Source organism: Grampus griseus, assembly GCF_964374135.1.
Source record: "Grampus griseus genome assembly, chromosome: 4".
In the NCBI taxonomy this organism is placed as follows: Eukaryota; Metazoa; Chordata; class Mammalia; order Artiodactyla; family Delphinidae; genus Grampus; species Grampus griseus.
Window position 1 is genome coordinate 139,385,356 of NC_138997.1, and position 23,266 is coordinate 139,408,621.

Sequence of the window (23,266 nt, forward strand, 5' to 3'; positions counted from 1 at the left end):
CAGCCAGCGCCTTCGCGTCGCAGCAGCCGCAGCACCAGCCACTCAGTCCCGGGCTCGCCTGCCCAGCACCTTCCCCCGGGCCGCGGCGGGAAGAGAAGGAGCCCGGGAGCCTCCCCTCGGACGCCCCCGAGAGTCTGCTCGGCTCGCCCGCGTCGGCGAGGCCCGCGGGTGGGTCGGGCGCGCGAGGGGCCGCGGCGGCGGCAGCGGCGGCGGCGGCGCCCGGCATGTATCAGAGCCCGCGGCGGCTCTGCTCCGCCCTGCTGCAGAGGGACGCGCCCGGCCTGCGCCGCCCGCCCGGCCCGCCGCCGCGCCGCCGCTCGCCGGCACCCGCCGCCGCCCCCCGCCTCGCTTCCCCCCGGCTCCTGGCGGTGGCCTCGGCGGCCCGCAGCGTCGCGAGGGCTTGCTCCCGAACAGGTGAGTGCGCGGCGGTTCCGGGCGGAGAACGCGGCGGCGGCCAACGCGCGGCCGCCACCTGGAGACGGCGCGGAATGAATGGGAAGCCGGGGGCCGCCGGGCGGTGGGGTCGGACGGGGAAGCGGGCTCCCCTCTCCCTGAGCCGCTGTCTCCGCTCCGCTTTGCGGCTCTGCCCTCGCCTTCCCTTGCCTGGGGCTTGCACCGCGTCCGGTAAGAACCGGAACCCCGCGGGAGCTTCTAGTTTGATCCTTACCGTTCGATGCCGTGGTTTTTGTATTTCTCGCTCTTGACCTGTAAGTTTTCCCCTTCCGAGGCCGCAGATTATTTGTGTTTTGTTTCTAATCGCACTAATGATGGAACATTTTATGCAAACAAACAAAAAATCTAAAGTTACACTTATCTGATCACGTGACCTACATGTCTTTTAGGTTTCTGAATTTTGAAAAATGTCATGTGAACAGTGTGTTATAACACGCACTGACTCTTTGGACGTACATTTGAAATCTTTCGGGAGCCTTCCCGTCTTAATATTTGCGTCATTCTGCGTCCTGTATACCTGGCTTAAGATCTTGCAAAGGTGATGCCGTCTTGGCCAAGAGCCAATTTTATACGTCACGTGCCCTGGATTTCCCCTTTTTGGCCACAGAGGTTTCTGCCTGAGCACCCATTACCGCGGCTACAATCTACATACAAAGTAGTCATACTTTTCAAAATGAGGAATAAAGCTTCTCTTTCAAAACTGGCAATCTTACCACACTAAAAAAGTGTATTTTGGTTGTGCTCAAGTTTATTGCTGTTTAAGACGTATGAGCATCTTAGATTGTAAATAACTACATTTTACTCCAAAGGTCTGGATTAACGGTTTGGGGGTTTTTTGGGGGGTTTTTTTTGGCCCCGCTGCGTGGCTTGCGGGATTCCCAGACCAGGGATTGAACCCAGGGCCAGGGCAGTAAAAACCCTGAGCCCTAACCACTGGACCGCCAGGGAATTCCCAAGTTTGGGATTTACTTAAGGACAGATTGAGCAGTAAAAAGAATATGTTCAGTGTGGCTTTCTTTACTTAAAGTGATCACCCAAAATGTGACTAGGGACTTACCTGGCGGTCAAGTGGTTTAAGACTCGGCGCTTCCACCGCAGGGGACGCAGGTTCGATCCCTGGCGGGGGAACTAAGATCCCACATACCCTGCGGTGCGGCCAAAAATAAATGAATAAATAAAATAAAGTAAAATAAATTTAGGATGTTAAAGTGGTTACCGGAGACTCTAAATTCTTCAGTGTTCTTAAAAAGGGTGAATTTGGCAGTCACCGAGATCTTTCCAGTTCTATAGGAGTTTGGCACAATGAAATAACTGTTAGAATGGTTACCACCTAATATCTGATAGTGTTTTTTTTATAAAGTATTTTTTAAATAAATAAATTTGTTTATTTATTTTTGGCTGCGTTGGGTCTTCGTTGCGGTGCGCGGGCTTCTCATTGCGGTGGGCTCTAGCACGTGGGCTTCAGTAGTTGTGGCACGTGGGCTCAGTAGTTGTGGCGCACGGGCTTAGTTGCTCTGCGGCATGTGGGATCTTCCCGGACCAGGGCTCGAACCCGTGTCCCCTGCATTGGCAGGTGGATGCTTAACCACTGCTCCACCAGGGAAGGTCAGTGGTTTTTCTTGCTGGAAGTTTTCAAGAGGAACATTGTTAGGTTTGAGGTAGGAGAAGGGGTGACAGAAAACCAATTGGGGTCTTCCTAGCCATCTCTCCTATCTTAACCTTTCACCTTAAGTTTCCTCCAGGCCCCTCGGGGCAGTTAGTCAGTAGGCTCATCTTGGGAGTACAGATAGCTTGCGTAACACACATACAGAGAGCTGTGCTGTTGGCTGAGGAAGAGAGGCCAGAACATTTGAAATCTTAGGCTTTGGACCCAGAAAGATGTTTAATGAACTTTCTGGAAGTCCCCTGAAGTTTTAGAAGGAAATTGAAAGATTTTATGGTAGTTACACTATTGTAAACTATTATAGACAGTTACTACTACAAGATCTAGGCAATTTTCCGGCTTCTGCGCAGTTTTCGCTTCAGCTGCTTGTTGGAAGACACTCATGAATGCATTCATCAGCTCATCGCTTGATCACTCATTCATTCAAAAACTTACAGCCTGTCTCACTCTGTAGATGCTTTATTATAGGAGGTAAAAGAACGTGAGACTTAGCCAGCCTCTAAGGAGTTTAGTGTGCCCAGTAAGAGAGGTGAGTTTTGCACAAAGACGTGACTGTTTAATGAAATCAAACACCTTTTATTCTTAGTCTGTTACAATTAAAGGTTTGCAAATGGCACAAGGATGCCAGAGAGTGCAAAGTCTCTTTTAGCAGTGGTGATCTTTTTCGGCTTCAGAACGTGGTTGGCATTTGAGCTGGGCCTTGAAGTGCAGTTTAGGATGGAAAGAGATTAGAACACTTTGCTTGGGAAAAGCCAGGAGCAAAGTGGAAGGCATGAGGCATGGATGTGTCAGGGTGAGAGAAGAGATACCTTGCAAAATGTTTCCCAAAGAGCCTCGGAACCAGCATTAGGTGCTTTTTAAATAAATGCAGATTCATAGATCCTACTGTAGACTTACTAAACAGAATTGTTACCAGTGGACCCCAGATTCCACATTACTTAACAAAATAGCAACAGTAATAACCAGATTATTCTTACAGGCCCCAAGGTTTAGACATTTGGCTAGAGAAACCTTCAGGGAACTGAAGCTACTCTTCCCTTCAGCACGTTTTTGCGGCGGGGAATGGGTAGTAAAGCCCCATGCTTGACCCCATTTGATAATCGGTTCCTTCCTAACTTAACGCCCCTTGGCAATCAGAGGTCGCTGGAAAGATGAGTGCAGCCTCTTTGCAGTCATCAAATGCTGGGTTATTAGAATTGAAAGGGGGACCTAGCAGTGTTTGGCTACCTTTTCTCAGGGAAGGGCAGCAGCCCCCATAAAGAAGCACCAGTTGCCACAGTTACTGTGTTGGATGACTGTACTGGTCCGGTGTCATCTGTGGGTTTATAAATGCCTTCCTCCTCAGCTAATGAAGAGTTGGCTGAATTACTGTTCTCCATCACTGGAACATGTTGCTTTTTTTCTTGGTACAATTTTAAAAGCAAATACCGGCTCATTGGAGGAGGCGGCTTTATTTAGTATGTCCCTTAACGGTGTGAGTAAGCTGCTTATGAGAGAGAAGAAATGCAAAAGCTTGTAATTATCAAGCTTCTACAAAAATAAATTGCTTTCTTTGTAGGAGAACCAAGGTATTGTTTTCCTGTAGCATTTAGTGGTAAGAGCTTAAATACAGTGAGTTATTGGGGGCTTTTGAATTAGTAACCGTGGCTCCAGGCTCACATTCAACACACTTGTGTGAACATTTGCAAATCATTTAACTTCGCCTGCTGGACTTTACCTAGGGGAAAAAAATTAATAAGATAAATTGGTATCAGTTGATCCGCAAGTATTACTGAACATAGTACACTTAAAAGGCCAAATATTTTATTGCTTCTCATGACTAATTGCAGCAGAGATTGAGAAGAAAGATGTGAGTGTGGCTAGATTTGTTGGATAAAAACTTTGCTTTGAATGCAAGAAAGGAGGGTGAGAGAAGACCATGTGCCGGAGGAAGGTGGCAGGTATGGGAACAGCGATGAACACCCTGGGAAAAGGGGTACTTGAGAATCATCTGGGCCTTTCACCTGTCTACTTGAATCCGTTTTTCCTGAGAATCCTGGCTGTGTTGTGTTTAACAAATGCCCCAGGTGATTCTCTGGAAAGCCTAGGGAGTCTTTTATAAGCTGCACTCCTAGAGGTACTTGTTCCTCCTGGAAAGTTTGGGAAACCCGGAGAGAATTCTGGACGAGTGTTAAGAGTTGTGAGCTTGGGGCCTAAGACAATTCAGGAGACGCCTGAGCAAGAATGTTTACCTGAGCAAAAGCGAGCTTCAAGGAAAGGAAAGAACTGGTGTCTTTGTGAAAGTTCAGTGAGGCAGAACTTGACACTGACATTGTAACGGGAGTGTACGATTTATAGAGTAGGTAGGTGGACGCCTATATACTCTGTAGGTTCCTGCGATGGGATGTTTGCTAAAAGAGGTGAGGCGGGTGTATTCGGGTTCTTGGAAGGAGGAGGGAGACGCAGCATATATGTTTATTGTTAGGAGTCCCTCTAATGGGGATTCGTAGGACCTTGATAACCACATGAATGGTTCTCACACTTGATGAATACTTAGCGATTCAAGGTGGACGTGCATTTCTCTCTTAGGTGGTTCATGCTGAATTTTATTTGGAAAATTTTCATGATCGTTTTTTTCTTTTTTGAATTTTGTTTTTTTATACAGCAGGTTCTTCTTGGTTATACATGTTAGTGTATACATGTCAATCCCAATCTCCCAGTTCATCCCACCACCACCAGCACCACCCCACCACTTTCCCCCTTGGTGTCCATATGTTTGTGCTCTACCTCTGTGTCTCTATTTCTGCCCCGCAAACCGGTTCATCTGTACCATTGTTCTAGGTTCCACATATATGCGTTAATGTACGATATTTGTTTTTCTCTTTCTGACTTACTTCACTCTGTATGACAGTCTCTAGATCCATCCACGTCTCTAAAAATGACCAATTTCGTTTCTTTTTATGGCTGAGTAATGTTCCATTGTATATATGTACCACATCTTCTTTATCCATTTGTCTGTCTATAGGCATTTAGGTTGCTTCCATGACCTGGCTATTGTAAATAGCACAGCAATGAACATTGGGGTGCATGTGTCGTTTTGAATTATGGTTTTCTCCGGGTATATGCCCAGTAGTGGGATTGCTGGCTCATATGGTAGCTCTATTTGTAGTTTTTTAAGGAACTTCCATACTGTTCTCCATAGTGGCTGTATCAATTTGCATTCCCACCAACAGTGCAAGAGGGTTCCCTTTTCTCCACACCCTCTCCAGCATTTGTTGTTTGTAGATTTTTTTGATGATGGCCATTCTGACTGGTGTGAGGTGATACCTCATTGTAGTTTTGGTTTGCATTTCTCTGATAATTAGTCATGTTGAGCAGCTTTTCATCATGATAGTTTTTTTAAATAATATTTTAAATTACACAAGTAACACATGCCCATTAATAAAAATATTTTCCCTCAGAGCTTAAATGTCTTTGTCAGTACTGGGTATCTCCAGAAGTTTAGGCTTGCTTGCCCTTGGTGTTCAAAAGTTCTGTCAGGATGAATGTCTCAGGTCAGGTGAGCCCGTTCAGTCTAAGGCCATCCCGTGCTTTAGCACAGGAAGATTTTCTGTTATTTCTTGGGTTATTCTATCATATTCATCACTGTATCATGTTATTGGAAAGTTCACAATGGTTCAACAGTGGACAGATTGTTGTCCATATGGACCCACCCTCTGTGGCTCCTCTCATTTTTTCAAGTCTTTTATCTCTATTTCATGAGATTTTCTGAACGTGTCTATTTTGCAGTCGTTTACAATTTCTGGGCATTTGCTAGTTCTCCACGCCTCCTTCTCACAGAAGCCTCGTCTTACATTGTGTCCTGTGTAGTTGTAAATATATGTAGCTATGTGTATTTTAGGATTTATAGACCAAATATCTGTTACAACCGTTCATCTCTGCTGCTGTAGTGTGGAAGCAGCCACAGACAATACATAAATCTTATTTATGGACATTGAAGTGTGAATTTCATATGATTTTCACATCATGAAATATTATTAGTTTTTTTTTTTCAACCACTTAAAAATGTCTAAGATCACAGGTAGCACAAATACAGGGCGCTGGCCAGATGTGGCTCACGGGCTGTGGTGTGTGGACCTCTGATCTAGAGGGAAAAATACCAGCAGAATAGTCCTCTTGGCTCCATACTCCATGTTTCCATTCGTAGCTGTAAACCTGGCCCACTTCTCGAGTATCCCGGGAGCGTCAGTGATGGGCATCAGGTAGTAACACAGACCTGATGTCTTAGTGGAGAGCTGCTGTCCCACCAGATTCTTTTCATTTCTGCCTTTTCAGTTTCCCTTCAGAGCATTCTGCTAGAAAAGCCGGGCTTGTGGAAGTGCTTGGCCAGGCCGCTAACAATCTGAGCACCAGTTTTAACAGGTTAACCTCAGCGTTCATCGTGGAGGGGTTTCTCTTTCCCTTAGCCGTATTTTCTAGATGAATCGGGCGTGACTGAAGGTACAGCTTAGCCTTGTCTGGAAGACACGTGGGCGTTCCTGTCTGTGACTGCTGCCCAGCAGAGGTCGTTGGGACTGTCACACTGTGTCTAGGATCTTGTATTTTTAGACACGCTAGGTTGAGAGCCGTGACCTTCACTCGATATCTCTAGCCACGCCGTGCGGGTCATTACTCCGCTTTGTACACTTTGTGCTGTGCCAGCGTGCGCACCGTGACAGCGGTGACGTCCTCGTGACGTTCTCGCAGAGGAGGTGGAATTCGACCTCTTGACCCCGGGCGCACCGTCCTAACTCTGGACCAGCGCTATCGGGGATGCTGCCGAGCAGCGGTCCAGGGTGCAGGCAGCCTTCCCCAGGGCCTGACCCTTTGCCGGTTGTGCAATCCTGAGGAAACCGGGTAATCGCTTAACCTCCGTCTCCGTGTTTATAAAAGTGGGCAAACACAATACCTACTTTGCTGGATTGTTGGAAAGAGTAATGAAAATACATGCAAGGAGCATGGCGCATGCTGGGCTCTCAGATGTTAAAAGCGGCTTCTCTTTAAACCCAGAAAGTGCGCGTCACTAACAGTAACAAAATAGCTAACATTTAGCTCCCATTTCGAATGTGCTGGGTATAGCTAGTTCAATTCAGCGGCCAGTAACTCAGTGAAGAAAGTGAGCCACAGAGGTAAATACCTTGGTCAGGATCCGATTAGTAAAGGAGGAACCGGGATTTGAAACGAGGCAGCCTAACCCGAGTCCATGTGTTCAAGACCATCTTGCCTCACTGAGAAAAGTGAAAGCTTTCGCCGTAAGGCTTTCCCATGCTTAGAATCCGGTCTCTAGGACCCGGGGAGTGTAACGTACTACAGGTCCACACTGCGTCGCAGCACTTGAAGGTGGTTGTGTGCGTTTACCAGGTGGACCTGCCGGGGACGTGTTGCACTGTTTTGAGTTTCGGTGTTCTGGCTGATACGGGTACATAAACACAAAGAGAGGGCCCTGACTACAGTCTCACAAAATTCCAAAAATACAGAGTACATTTAATAGTGGCTCTGGACAAGTCACTTCTGAGCCTCATCTATAAAATAGCCAAGGGGTTCTTGAGAGGTAACAGGTGTCTCAGCAAGTGAAAGTGCCTAGTGCACCGTAAAGTGCTCTACCAACGTAAGGCGGTTCTCCTGCCAGTGTTTGACACGGGTCCTTAATGAACACTTTGCTGCCCCTTGCCATCCTTTCTTTTGTCAACGTTCTTAAAGCGCTAGGCCGGGTACCGGGTACCAGGGGAAGTGGTAATCAAGGCAGAGGTAGTCCCTGTTCCTCCTATGAGGAGGAATGAGTGAAGGACAGGGATTGTAGTTCAGATGTTAAGGGTCATTTAAGTAAGAGAAGAAGGAGCCACTGGGGCTCGCTCCATGAAGCTGTGAGGTGGGGGGCTGTGAATCTTTGACTTCTTCAGTAAATACGAACTGTCCCACATATCCAACACCCCGGCTGTTTTAGGTCGATGGTTATCTTGTGACTGTCCTGAAGGTGGCCGCGTGTGTTCAGGAAGCTGCTCTAAGGAGCCCAGTGACAGCTAGCTGCCGAGTTAGCCCGTCTAAACTTCCCGAGGTGGTTCAGCACGCGGCCAGTAGGTGGCAGCACAGGCTCGCTGTTCAGTGATGCCTTCCCGTGACGTCTGTGCTTTACACTTCTGGGTACTTGACGCTTGGAGGTTTCCGCGGGCCCAAGGCTGGTCAGCTCCAGCAGCTTCTCAGGCGTTGGACCCAGAGAATCCTGGCCTTCCTTCCGTTTCTGCTTTTTAACCGGTATTTTTTGCCAAGCCATCGTTTCAGGAGACTGAGCTCAGGCTGTTGTGAGAAATTATTAACAGACTGAATGGTTTGGGCAGACTCTAGAAGCAGCAGTTGCTGGGTAAGTAGAGAAATGTGACGTGGAGAGAGGTCTTTCTGCCGAGATTTCTGAGTGCTGTTAGGACTGCTTGCGGTGGTCAGCCCAGTCAGTTTAGGTCTCAGCTGTTTGGGTTCTCATCCAGCCTTCTAGTTACTGATTGAAGGTGTTTTCATGAAACCCCTGATCGTTTGCCTCTGATGGCTGGCACTCTTAGGAACTTATATGGTGGTCTGCCTGTTGCTTTAGTAATCAGTAGCTTAAAGAGTAAATGTATTCTGTATTTTAGTAGTTAGCCCACTTTTGCTTTATTAGGAAAATAAAGGGATGACAGAATGGGGGAAGTTTACATACCACTGCTGTATTTCTGGAACCTAAATAATGCGAATTCTCTGGCAGACCTTTAAAGGCTGTTACAAAGGTAAGAAGAGTTATTCCTATCAAGTGAAATAGCGACGTATTTGTTCATCGCCATCCTATCATCACGGAATGCAGGCATCCAGTTCCCGGTGTATATGGAAATATGCTTATAGGATTGGGAAACGGCAAGAGATGGGAGTGGTGCAGCTAAAGGAGAAATAGAGGCATGAGAGATAAAGCTGTTATCACCTGCCTTTTGCCTGTATAAATTACATCATGTGCATTACATTGAAGTGATGGCTGATAACTTTCTCTAGTCAAGTGGCTGGAAAAAAATGAATTTGGGGCCAAAACCAAATATAATCTGGGGTCAAATAAATAACACATGTAAAATTCGACCCAGAAGCTAGTACGAGTGCCAAGTAAAAGTTCAGTAGAGGTTTTGTCAAGATTTCATGCCTTCCAGTATCTCAGCAACCACCTGGATGAATTGTTTGTGCTGCCTTGCCTCAGGAAAGTGGCTTTCCATGTTGCTGTTCTGAACCTGTGACAATCGTTTTAAAGCCCTGAATGGCAACCCCTATTAAGGTATAAAACTTCAGCAGAAAGGCAAGCAATTTTGGAATTGTATTTATGTGTGAAAAGATTTTTTAAACGGTTGATACTCTAAAAGAAAAAATGACTTTTTTTAAAACAGGTGAGAGAATTGTTACTAAGTTATCCCTCCTCGTAAAAGGGGCATAATCGGAGTGGCTACCTCCTAGGAATGTAGTGAGAATTACTTAATTTGCGAGAGGTGCGTAGTAAGCTTCCAGCAGTCATTAGCCGTCAGGGGCGTCATCCTCAGGGTGGGGGAGGGGGAGAGGGTGTCACGCGCTCTGCAGCGTTCCTTTGTTCTCAAATTTAGATAACTTGCCTTCCCACCTAGCAGTTCCTGGGTGGCTCTGAGCCTTGCTAGGACGGTGTTATAAGTACACAAATAGCATGTGAAGTCTCCTTGGTGTCCACTTTGAGTTATTTATTCCCTAGCACTTCCTTTGAATTGATGTCTCTATGTTACCAGAAAGTTTTAGGAAATAAAGCCTTGAAAAATAACTGAGTAAGCTCGTATGTTCTTAGGATAAAAGCCGAAAAGAATAACTGAAGACGGGAGGAAATGAATTGGGTCTTCCCCAGATCCCTTCTGATTTGGTTCAGTAACCTGACTTTATGAGAAGAATATTTTTGAGTTATGGAAAATCTAGCTTAGAAATATAAAGACAGAGGTCAGGGAAGCTTGTCCGTGATTTGGAGATAGTACTAGTCTCTGGAGTGCCGTGGAGACAGCCTAGCAGCAGTGACCTCTCCCACCTTTTGTGATCAGATGCTCTGTCAGTTTGAGAAAAATTCAGATACGTGCTCTGTGTGAATTACAGACATGTCTACTTTCTGTTATTTCATTTCACCTTTTTTAGTTCTCATTTTCTCCCCGGGGATTGCTTTGCTTGTATCCCCTGGAACGGGATGTCTACACTCAGGTGATGGTTGGTCTAGAAGAGACAGTCTCACCTTTTGTTTTCTGGACCCCTTCGCAATCTTAAAAAATACGGAGGGTCCCACATAATTTTGTCTATGTGGGTTAATATATAACATAATTAATGTGACCTATGTTTATATATCATGTTAGAAAGTAAGACGAGAATTTTTAAATGTTTATCAAGTCATTTAATAGTAAAATCAGTGTTCACGTAAGTAACACTTTTTAACTGTTTTCCAAGACAAAAAGAAAGTTAGTGAAAGAGTGGCATTGTTTGACATTTTTGGAAATCTCTTTAAAGCCTGGCTTAATAGGAGACAGCCATATTCTCGTATCTGCTTCTCCATTCAGTCTGTTGTGATATGGTTTGGTTAAAATATATGAAGAAAATTGAGTCTCTCACAGATGATATAATTGGAAAAAAGTATTTGAATAGCCTTATAAGATAATCGTGGGTAGTCTTTTTTTGTAGTAGTCTCTATGTTAATACGTGGTTATTTGTGACGTGGAATCCGATACCATATATATCAGTGAACTTTTGCTATTGGTTATTTGGGAAATGTTGTTTCACTGCGTTATGCAGATCTTCCAAGCGTTACACAGTATAGAAATAACTAGCTTCTCTCGCCACCCATCTTGTCAGAAACTTTTTTTAAGTACTGGGGACTTGTCAGGCTCCTGATGGCAGATATGTTTTCCAGAAGTTTTCCTCTTGGGCAAAAACTCTGTCCATTGTTTTCCTTCAAGTGACAGGCTGACTTCTTACATTTTTGTGGGTACGTGTCTGCCTCGTGTCCATATGTGATGAACTATAGTTTGTCGGCTCTTCGAGGTGAAATGGTGTTCCATGAAGACAGGACCGAGTTCATTTTGCAGCTCAGACGCTCACCCGAGCGCTTTTCCTTACGGCAGCGTATTTTGCGCGCAGCGTGTTTCTGTGGACGCTCCATTTTGTCACCTATTAAAGATGTGTCATCGAGGCTGCATATTTCACAGAGATACTTACTACTGCCTCACTAAGCGACATTTTAAAGTAAAACAGGCACTTTTAAACTAAAACCCTGAGTGATGGGGTTGCGTACCGTGGCCACTAGTGGAGCCCGGGGCCGCTGGGTGCCGGGACGTGCCGACAGGACAGCGGTTTCACCACGGCTGTGCGGAGAACAACAAGCACCAAGACAGAGAAAACGGCACGTGGGGGCTCGGCGTCATGAACACCTTGGCCGTGCGTGGCTCCAAGAGTCTCAGACATCCCTAGTGGCCCATGAACCATGCCCGCAGCTGCTGCTGGAGCAGCGCCCCATCGGTGGGTCGGAAACCAAACGAAGTTGGGTCACGACCAGCATTTTTTAAAAAAGAAATGGAATGCACCAGAAAATGGCCCAGATGTCATGCAGAAATAAGCTGTTCTGTGAACCTCCTCTTAGATATCTATGTGTGCCGTGAGTGCGCACTGAGTTGTGAGTGTAGAATGTGTCCGTTTCAATTTTTATACTTATTGGCTAGATACAGCTTATGTTACACATGTAAATATATAAATATTCATGTGTATTTATTATGTATGTTTACGTAGCATCATGTAAAAATGACAGTTTTAACTGAAAGCGTTCATTGCTACAGAAGTACCTTATCTGCTGGGGCGTGACAAGGCATCAGGACCTCCTAGGGTCCCACAAAAAAAATCAAACAAAATTCCTTAAGAAGTAATGTTATATCTTAGCAAAATGTTTTAGATTTATGTTTCTATCCTCACAATAACCCCGGACATATAAAGATATAAAATAGACATTTGTAGCGTGGGAAAAAAGCAGGGGGATGGTTAATTAATTAATTTAATTAATTAAATAAATGATTAGCTCATGGCAGACAGCAAGTGGAAAAACACAGCCGTCCACATCGCTCATTATCTCTGTATCTACACATCTATATATGTATAGTAAGTGAAACGTGAATTCAGGCTGATATCTCTGACTCCAGCTCAGTACCATGGGATTCCTTTTTTCTTTTTTTTTTAAATTTATTTATTTTTGGCTGCATTCAAAGCTGCACATGGGTTTTTCTCTAGTTGTGGCTCGCGGGGGCTACTCTTCGTTTCTTCGTTTTAGTGCGCGGGCTTCTCATCGCGGTGGCTTCCCTTGTTGCGCAGCACGGGCTCTAGGCGCATGGGCTTCAGTAGTTGTGGCACACAGCCTTCGTTGCTCCGCAGCATGGGGGATCTTCCACACGCTAAGGACCGGGGCTCGAACCCGTGTCCCCTGCATTGGCAGGCGGATTCTTAATCACTGTGCCACCAGGGAAGTCCCTGCATACCTATTCCTGAATGAACTCAAGTTCACTTAGGTAAATACCTAGGGGCATGAATTCTACGTGTATTTTTAAAACTGCCAAACTATCTTCCAGAGCGGCTCTGCGTGGGAAGCAGTACGTGGGAGTTTTTGAAGCCTTGCTCCTTCTTACTTAAATATTTGATGGACTCACCAGCGAAGCCATCAGGGCCTGGGCCTTGCTTTGGGGCAGGTTTTAACTTAATTTAGTACCTTTGCTGCCCTGGTTGAATACTTCCATGGAGCTGAGGGGGAGGGGTGGCACCAGCCCCGGCAGGACCGGGCACAGGCTAGCACTGTCCTTAACTGAAGTTCAATCGCGTTCGTGAATAAAAGCTTCTCAGTTCGTTGTATGCCTTTGGTCTCCGTCCAGAGCACTGAAATTCAGGCTGGTTTTGACACTCTCGTCCGGGTTGATAATCGTTCTGGGGGAGGACTTGTCGCCTTCCTTGTGTCGTCATGCCTGAAGTCTCCTGCCTCGTGGGTTTCTCCCTCTGCTGTGTCACCCCCGTTAGCAAACAAAGGTGATACAGCAGCTTCCCCAAGTTCTCAAGCCTCCATCTTCAGCCACCATTCCATTTCTCTCCTTTTTTGGTGGGAGGGGGGCAAGATTTTCTCAAAATACATCTCCACTCTCTGTCCTGTTCTCCCAACACCTCCACCCAAAATCAAAAATCGCTGTCGTTAAATTCACCAACGTTTCCCATGTCGCTGAATCCAGATCTGAGCTGTGCTCAGTCTTCATTTTCCTTGAACCGTCAGTAGCCTTTGACACAGGACACAGCTCCCTCGTGGACGAAACTTTCTCTACTTTGCTCTCCCGATTGTCCTGCCCCTGGCCTTTGCCTTCTTTGCAGATTTTCACCACACCCTCCCCAGTCTGATCCAGAGCTGAGTCCTCGTCTGTGCCCGACGTCTTGCACGTGTTCATTTCCAGTTTGCACCTCTCTCCTGAGCATTAGTCATGTCTTACGGCAGATCCCACCCCGTCTTCCTAACTTGTATTGGCAGCTTCACCCTTCTGGTTGCTCTGCCAGCCGCCTTGGAAACTTTTTTTTTTTTTTTTTTTGCAGTACGCGGGCCTCTCACCGCTGTGGCCTCTCCCACTGTGGAGCACAGACTCCGGACACGCAGGCTCAGCGGCCATGGCTCACGGGCCCAGCCACTCCGCGGCCTGTGGGATCTTCCCGGACTGGGGCACGAACCCGCGTCCCCTGCATCGGCAGGCGGACTCTAAACCACTGCGCCACCAGGGAAGCCCCCTTCCTCAGGGCTTTTGCATTCACCATTCCCTCTGCCCAGAATGTTCTTGGATTTCTCTAAGACTGGTTTCCTTATGACAGATCTCTGTAACCTTTAGTGAGACTTCCTTGAGCGTCCTGTATAAATTAGCAACTTCCAGTCCCTAGGATTCCTTGTCTCCCCTTTCACCTTTTTATTTTGCTCCAAAGCACTTTTCAGCATATGACAAAATGTCTTTCACCTTGTTTGTCTCTCCCCCGTACAAAATAAGCCCCGTAGCCAATAAGGAGAGAGATTTTAGTCTGTTCAGTGAGGTGTCTCCTGTGGACCAGCGTGGTGTCTGAGAGAGCGAGGCAGGGGCTTATGGTGGCCACCTACCAAGGAAGTGGTGGAGTCAGGAATGAGAGCTGAATACCTTGAGTCCTTTCTGAAGTCCTTTTCTGATAACTCTTCTCCATCCCGATGGGTTTAGCCCTTACTATATACCCCAGCCCATTCCACACAGTATGCATTCACTTTTTCTCTTGTTCATTTATCTCTCTATTAATCTTTAACCAGACACTTCTTGAGAGAAAAGATCAGCTCATGTTTTTTAGGTATGGAGCGTTCTTCCCAAAGTTCAGAGAGCAGAGAAATAAGAATGTAGAATCAGCATACTGCAGACAGATGGTTCCTGAGGACTGCAGGGTTAGGTTAGGTTGTGGAGATTAGTTTTGCCAGTGCCCACTGGCCGAGAGAGTGACCTGCAGGGCTGGACAGAATGTGGAGTGCCCAGCGGGAGCAGAGCCTTGCTGTCTAGGAGGAGGGTGGAGTCATCTTCCAGGACCATGTGTCTCTGTCCTGACGCCTTGCTCTCTATGCGAGAAGCCGATTGGTTGACCAGCTTCCCAGGTACTTTGGTATCAGAAGGCATGTCCTAGGCTGGCTTCGTTATCAAACAGGGTATTCAGGCTTGCATCTGTCCATCAAGGGGACCGTCTTAGGGTTTCCTGTAGGACCTAAGGAGGAGAAACAGGACTATAGTAAATATGCCCTGAAATTCCCCTCTGCCCAGTCTCTTAGTTGAAATGTTGCCCGATTCTCTTTCTTGGGTAAAGGAATCTCGTGAAACGAGAGCAAAGGGTCTATGTCAGTAAAATTTTTGAAAAGACAACCTTTAGTGCATTCCAGAGTACTTTTATTACACCCAACAGAAATTGTCCATTTGGGGACTCAAATCTGAGGGGAATAAAAGTCATTTTGAATAACATACGCAAGTTTTCTTAATAGAGATGTGTGTGCCCTCTAGTAGAAATACTATTTTGAAATTGCTGCCTGTTCTAACCTAGATGCATTTTCCAAATAATCTTAAAGAAATTATGGTCACTTAACAAGCCTTGTCAGCAGCTCTGGAGAGTGGCACAGCTGAATGGTGGTAGAGCTGGGACTGGAACTGATGCTTTGATACCCACGATGCAGTACATCCTTCCTCTTTTTTGCTGCAAAGCTTTGTCCTTTGATGGTACATTTAATTTTTGAAAACCACCAAAAGTCACAAATAAGGTGAATGACAAGATTTAATAATCCACTATTGGTCCAAAATGAGCCAGCTTTAACAAGAATGTTTTCCTTGAATGTTGTAGCTAATAGCCTATACATACATTTCTAAGACCAAACCAAAAAAGGACGACAGGGAATGATGAAATTAGAATATCCAATCTGCTTCATCTCACATCTACACAACAGTCTCAGAATAAGAATTCTGATACTACCATTACTAATTATGATCACTGAAGACAATATTTTTTAAGTTTTTTATTATGATAAAGTCCAAATTATCAATGTTTTGTGTTGTGGATTGTGTTTTTTGGAGTTTTTCTGTTTTGTTTTGTTTTGCTGCACCATGTATGGCTTACGGGAATCTTTAGTTCCCTGACCAGGGATCGAACCCATGCTCCCTGCAGTAGAAGGGCAGAGTCCTAACCACTGGACCGCCAGGGAATTCCCTAAAAACAGTTAAACAATGTTTAACTGAATATGCTTGCTTTCTGGTCCCTGCTCCCCCCCACCCCCATGCTTTTTCTGGGTGTACTAAACCTTCATTGGTTCATTATCAGATCACATAGCCATCGTATATTGTACTCTGTCTTTTAACCTCATTTAGACTTGATTTTCTAAGTAGCTATATGTTTAATATAGTACCACCAGTTCTTAAATCAGTGTCTCTGGTCATTTTGGTCTAAATCTTGTTTCTAGTTCCAGGGGTGGCAAAGACCTTTCTGAAAAGGGCAGGATAGTAAACATTTAGGCTTTGAGGGCCAAAAACAATCCTGTCACATTGTGTGTGTGTGTATGTGTGACACATCTCTTTAAAACCATTCTTTGCTTGAGGACTGTACTAAAATACATCTAGCTGCAGTTTGCCGTCCCCTACTCTAGTAGTTTCTGGAAGAAGTGCTCCTGGCATCAGTGTTCCAGTTTTGCTGGATATAAAATCCTTGGCTCGGGTACTGATGAGCCATCTATATAAAGTTTGACGTATATTTGAAATACGTAACTTCATTTTCTTCTGGTATAAAACACTGCAGTTGAAGTCCGGTGATGCTCTTATTGTCCTTGTAAGTTACTTGCTGCTTTTGCCTAGAGCCCAAGGGATTTTTTCTTTTTCTTTTTCTCTGCAGCCCAGTTGGTGTTGGTCATTCTGGGTTGATATTCTCAGGTATGTGTGTCCATGATACATGTTTTTTTAACCTCATAATTTTTTCCTCTTACACCATTCACTTTATTTTTTTCCAGCTTTATTGAGGTACAATTAACAAATAAAAATTGTATGTATTTAAGGTAAAGCACACGATATTTTGATATTTGTAAACGTTGTGAAATAATTACCTCAGTCGAGCTAATTAACATATCTCACTCACATAGTTACCCTGTGTGTTTGAGGGAGTGGGGACGTGAGATCCCTTTAGATCTCCTCTCTCAGAGGATTTCGAGCATGGAATACACTATTGTTAACTGCAGTCACCATGCTGTACGTTAAACCTCCAGAGCTTAATTCATCCTGCATGGTTGAAACTTTGTGCTCCTAAAAGTTTTCTCGATTTTTAGTTTTTAGTATTTGTTTCATTTCCTGATATGTTGCATCTTCGCTTAACATTAGTACATAATGTTTGCCACTGCCTCTTAAATGATTTCTCTCCTCATTTCTTTTTGGTATGTTTTTTGTTACTAATTCCTTGTGTTGCCTCACTTCTGAGTTTTCTAATTTAGGCTATTCTGTCATTGTCTTATCTTTTAGCTCATTTTGCAGTAGGATATACTTTTGATTGGCTTCCTCGCCGTCTGTTTCCGGCACACGTTTATTGTCTGAACAGACGCCCACCTGTTCCTTATTCACTTCACGTGAAGGTTTTTCTAAGTTTTTAGAAGGAAGTGTGGCTCGGGACAGTCTTTCTGGCTTCACGTAACTCCTCAAACCTTCGACTCCTGTTGGACACGGCTACCCTCTTTTTCACATGCCTTTTCACATGGTACTTGCTTTTTATCACAGCAACTACCCCAGAACTCAGCTTGGCAAGGATATGATGGCATTAAAAGGATGTAGAGCAGTCCTGTTGAAAGTGAGCTGCATCAAGCTGGTCCTTTGCCTAGAGCCTGACAAATGTCACATACTGGAGCCCCTGTGCATTTGCTGTGACGCCCTGTGACAGTTTGGTCGACCGTTAGGGTGATGCTGATGCTGCCGATCTGGAAACCACACTTGAGAAACAGTAGGACTTTTTTTTTTTAATTTATTTTATTTTTTGGCTGTGTTGGGTCTTCCTTGATACGCGCGGGCTCTCTCTAGTTGCAGCGAGCGGGGGCTACTCTTCATCGTGGTGCACGGGCTTCTCATTGCGGTGGCTTCTCTTGCTGCAGAGCACGGGCTCTAGGCGTGTGGGCTTCAGTAGTTGCAGCACGCGGGCTCAGTAGTTGTGGCTCACAGGTTCAGCAGTTGTGGTGCACGGGCTCTAGAGCACAGGCTCAGTAGTTGTGGCGCACAGGCTTAGTTGCTCCGCAGCATGTGGGATCTTCCCAGACCAGGGCTCGAACCCATGTCCCCTGCATTGGCAGGCGGATTGTTAACCACTGTGCCACCAGGGAAGTCCCCCAGTTGGACTTTTTACTGCCTTTTATTTATTTGTTTATTTATTTATTTGTGTGTGTGTGTGTTAGTTTCTGCTTTATAACAAAGTGAATCAGCTATACATATACATATATCTCCATATCCCCTCCCTCCCTCCCTATCCCACCCCTCTAGGTGGTCACAAAGCACCGAGCTGATCTCCCTGTGCTATGCGGCTGCTTCCCACTAGCTATCTATTTTACATTTGGTAGAGAATATATGTCCATGCCACTCTCTCACTTTGTCCCAGCTTACCCTTCCCCCTCCCCGTGTCCTCAAGTCCATTCTCTAGTAGGTCTGCATCTTTATTCCCGTCCTGCCCCTAGGTTCTTCAGAACCTTTTTTTTTTTAAGATTCCATATATATGTGTTAGCATACGGTATTTGTTTTTCTCTTTCTGACTTACTTCACTCTCTATGACAGACTCTAGGTCCATCCCATCCACCTCACTACAAATAACTCAATTTCGTATCCTTTTATGGCTGAGTAATATTTTTACTGCCTTAAAAAAAAAAACCCAAAAAACCAGAAGTACAGAAGAAAGATTTTCAGAGTTGTACTGCCAGCCAAGAAGAAAATTCCTCTGGACCCATGTACTCAGATAGGCAAACAGATTTATTAAAAGGAATTTAATATACTGAAATCAAACAGTTTCGGGACAGGTGTGTGCGTGTGTTCACGCGTGTGCGTTTGTGAGAACAGGCTTGCTGGCAGTCGCACGTGCACAGAAATGTATGTTGGGAAAACTGGTGTGTTTCTTTGCCTCCATGTAGCTTTCTTGTTGGGGAACTACTTTTGAGTTGCTGAGAAGGAGCAGGAGAAAGCATGCTTGCATGCTTGTTAACCCTTGGTGGTGAACACCTGAGTCTGCTTTTGTGACCTGCTACAGCAGCTTCCATCCACCGCTAGTTTCCGATGCAGTCCGCTTGCCAAATAATACGTTTTATGAAGGAAACTTTGTGTCCTGCAAGAGGAGGCCAGGACTTGGACGGGGTAGGGAAATCCAGGTTCCTCCATACCAGGAACCATGCACGGAATCGAGGAGTGGTTCCAGGTAGAAGGTGCCCCTAATGCGCACTATAATGAGAGGCAACACGGCTGACCTTGAAAGGAGCAGGCGGCCACTTACCAGGGAGGCGCGGGCACAGCTCTCCTCACGCGGACTCGTTGAAGGTTGTGCTCTAGTCTCCTTAGTGAGTTCATGTCCGGTTGGATAACAGTAGGAAGCCTCGGAAGCGCACTGACAGTGCCTCCTGCACCGCTCCTCACCCTTTCTCCTCCCAGGACCCCAGAAAATGTGGGCAACTGCCTCTGCTCCCAACCCCGTTTCTGACTTGTTAAAAGTCTGGCAGTCGATATTAGATTACAGACCGTACTGCTCCGTGATGTCCGGAGTCCCACAGAGAGCCAGATCCCTGGTGTACAGTTAACATGGACGAGAAGTGGGATATGGACTTAATCCAGCCGTTTCTCGCCACAGCAGAGGCATCTGTATAGGTGACATGGCTAGGGCAACAGCCTGCTCTAACCGAACCTGTTCTCCAGGATTAACTGGGCTTTCTGATGTCTGGCTCTGTACACACTGGCCTTCACGTTCTCACTTAAAATGCACAGAAAAAGGAATATGGATTTTGTTTAGCCGTGCTTTCATAAGACTGTGTCTGTAAATTATAAAGACAGATCCTAGGTTAGAATAAGCCATAAAGATCGAGGTCTCTCAACAGCGGTATTTCAAGTACCCGCCCTAAGAGAAAGCTAGAACCCGGAAACTCCTCTAATCCACCCTGTAGAACGCGAACGTGGCAACATCGGCCTAAAGTGAGCTCGCGAGCCCGCGGCTTCCGTGGACAGTAAGTGCCTTGTCTTCCGGCGAGGAGCCGGGCGAGTGACTGTGCTTTCCTTCCCCGCAGCGTGTCCCATGGGAAGCGGCACGAGCCGGCTCTACAGCGCTCTCACCAAGACCCTGGACGGCAGCTCCGCCTCCCAGCACCCAGCGTATCTGGTGGCCCCCGACCCGGAACACCTGGAGCCCATTGACCCTAAAGAGCTCCTTGAGGAGTGCAGGGCCGTCCTGCACACGCGGCCTCCCCGCTTCCAGCGGGGTTTCGTGGATCTGAGGGCCGATGGCCCCAGTAGTAGCCACACACCCATCCGGGTCATGCAGTGGAACATCCTTGCCCAAGGTACGTCTGCGCGCAGGGAGAGGGGCGGGGCGCTGGGGCCGCCCGGGGAGCTCCCACACGGGGAGGCTAGGAAGGGGTGTCGTCTGGCTTTCACTGCCCACTCCATCAGCTGAAGACGTACTCCTTCCCCTCCACGTGTGCAGACTTTCCGTGCTCGGGGAAAGTGTCTGCTTCGCAGCACGTGCTTCCTGTCTCCTGTTAGCCCATAAGCTTTCATCAGTTGTCCACAGCACTAAGATAGCACCTGGAAGGGGGAAACTGAGTCTACCGAACGGGTGACCCTGAACCTCCTGCAGGGAATGGGGGCTGTGTAGGGGTGGTGCTGAGTCGGGGTCCTCCTGAGGCCAGGTTCTTATCCAGACGCCTCTTCATAATTTGAGGCCAGAGATGTTGCTTCAGTTCTCTGTGCTTTAAGATACTACTTTGTACGGTAGCAAGGACTCCTTTCCTGGGTCCGCTCAGTTAAAAAACAGGTGTGTCAGTCAACCTCATTGCCGATCATGTGACAGTTGAAATTTTAAGAAGAAACCAGGGTCACCATTTTTTCTGGAAAAGAAGGGCATACTCCCTGACTTTCCACTCTTTGATTCATTTGTTTTTTCCAGGTGTAGGAAAAAGCTGCCCATTTTCAATGGGTGTCATTTATTCTAAGTGGTGTCTATAAAGGCCTAGTATGGCTTATTATAAGTCAGTGTTGAAAGCACTCTCTAGAGTTAAATGTATTTACTTCATCTGGCATAGTTTAGCTCTCTTGGACGCCAGAGAACGCTGTCTAAAGCTAAAACTTAAGAAGATCTCATGTCCTAGAACATAGTGACAAGAGAGGGTTTTAATACGAAAGGATCGGTTAGTTGCTTGCTTCATCTGCATGGTAAGAGGTCGGTGCAGTACGAGAAGAACCACCCAGGGCATCTGAAGCAGGGGAGGCGCTCTGAAGGTCTTGGGTAGCGTCAAGCCTGAGGAGACTCACAGGTACTTGGTAGCGGTTCTTAGTCGCTGACCACTGGCCGGCTTTTTTCTTTCAGCTCTTGGAGAAGGCAAAGACAACTTTGTACAGTGCCCTCTGGAAGCACTCAAGTGGGAAGAGAGGAAATGTCTCATCCTGGAAGAAATCCTAGCCTACCAGCCCGATATACTGTGCCTCCAAGAGGTGGACCACTACTTCGACACCTTCCACCCCCTCCTCAGTAGACTGGGCTATCAGGGCACGTTCTTCCCCAAGCCCTGGTCACCTTGTCTGGATGTGGAGCACAACAACGGACCAGACGGCTGTGCCTTGTTTTTCCTCCAGAACCGATTCAAGCTAGTCAACAGTGCCAACATCAGGCTGACGGCCATGACGTTGAAAACCAACCAGGTGGCCATTGCCCAGACCCTAGAGTGCAAGGAGTCCAGCCGACAGTTCTGCATCGCCGTCACCCACCTGAAGGCTCGCACTGGCTGGGAGCGATTTCGATCGGCTCAAGGCTGTGACCTTCTCCAGAACCTGCAGAGCATCACCCAGGGAGCCAAGATTCCCCTCATCGTTTGCGGGGACTTCAACGCAGAGCCGACAGAGGAGGTCTACAGACACTTCGCCTCCTCCAGCCTCAACCTGAACAGCGCCTACAAGCTGCTGAGCGCGGACGGGCAGTCGGAACCTCCGTACACGACCTGGAAGATCCGGACCTCGGGCGAGTGCCGCCACACTCTGGACTACATCTGGTATTCCAAGCACGCGCTCAGCGTGAGGTCGGCCCTGGATCTGCTCACGGAGGAGCAGATTGGACCCAACCGCCTGCCGTCCTTCAATTACCCTTCAGACCACCTGTCCCTAGTGTGCGACTTCAGCTTTAAGGAGGAACGTTGACGGACATTTATACGTGCTTGTCTGTGTCTCCTTCATCCCAAGTCTTAACCAGGGACGTTTCGGGAAGCTGAAATGAGATGAGAGGTTGACTGAGGAAGGCCCCCCAGTTCCTCTCACTTCAGTTTCCATGTCTCCAGCATGCCCTTGGGAAGGAACCCCATTTGCTCACAAACCTTTTCCATTAAAACCTACAGCGAAAAAGGTGTTTGCACTCCAGGTTTGGTCTGTATTGTTTTCTTTCCCTTAGCGTTAATTACATTTTGATCCTTTAAGGGCATTATATTTGGCTTTGTTCCGAAGTTCTTTCAGTTTCAGGATCCTGTATTGAAATAGACTTGCTCGAGTCCCCTGTAATTAACAAGTATGCAGGAACAGTTTCTCTAGACAACGTTTCCAGTTATTTATTTGTGGTTTTTTTAAAAATATCAACAAGTCATGCATGGCAATATTTATTTTTTTTATATCTTCGTGTAAAATTAAGTAACTAAATTATAGCATTATGAACATTTAAAAACCATGCAAAACATAAGTTATAGAGTAATTTATAGTAATCTTCTTAAAACGTTAAAGATGTTCTTACTTGGGGTCTAATAAAATCGTAGTGTGCAAAGGAACCGTTTAGGCTGGAGGGGTTTTTGCTTGCTATTTAAGTGGAAATATCAGTTCTCCTTGATACATTCTTCACAAATCCTTGCTGTGTCTCCGTGTCCCCCATTATTATGTTTCTTGAAGAAATTCCATTTCTGGTTTTCCATCGGAATGCTATCGGTGTACATTTGCGGTCACTCAGAAGTGTCATTATATGTACTGAATATGCTTTGCACGGTAGGTCGTTTAGGAGCTGATATGTGGCAGTGGCTAAGTCAGTGGGACCTTCTTTTCAGAGATGGGAAACTATTTCTAGCCTGTTAATGAGGCTGTCGTTGAGATTTACTAAGATAGCCAGGTGACTGGTTTAAAACAACTAGAAAGCAGAATATAGAGTTAGAAAGATAACCCGGAATTCTCTTCCCTCAGAAATAAAAGTGGTAAAGATAACAGGTGAAACCCCTTCCTAACAAAAATCCCCAAAAAATAGCCCACTGGTAATAAATGGATAGATGTTTTAACCCATGAGTTGTAAATATTTAAGATCAATAAATAAATGGTCTTTTAAAGCCAGTGTTTTCATATCTTGTCT

At 46.1% G+C, this 23,266-nt stretch overlaps 1 protein-coding gene across 3 annotated transcripts; it reads left to right on the forward strand.

Annotated features, from left to right (window-relative positions):
• Nucleotides 1-224: 224 nt before the first annotated feature.
• NOCT (nocturnin) lies at nt 225-23,239 on the forward strand (the record flags this gene model as incomplete). 3 transcript variants are annotated; one of them, XM_082652804.1, is made up of 5 exons in its annotated part: nt 8,314-8,492; nt 16,571-16,608; nt 17,440-17,659; nt 19,965-20,237; nt 21,263-23,239. In XM_082652804.1, the coding sequence occupies 3 exons, from the start codon at nt 17,620-17,622 to the stop codon at nt 22,084-22,086; spliced, it is 1,137 nt and encodes a 378-aa protein (XP_082508930.1). In that variant the 3' UTR covers nt 22,087-23,239. The 3 variants fall into 3 exon arrangements, with proteins under 3 accessions (XP_082508929.1, XP_082508930.1, XP_082508931.1); XM_082652803.1 differs by lacking the exons at nt 8,314-8,492; nt 16,571-16,608; nt 17,440-17,659 and adding an exon at nt 225-414; XM_082652805.1 differs by lacking the exons at nt 16,571-16,608; nt 17,440-17,659 and having other exon boundaries at nt 8,315-8,492; nt 21,263-23,238.
• Nucleotides 23,240-23,266: the final 27 nt, after the last annotated feature.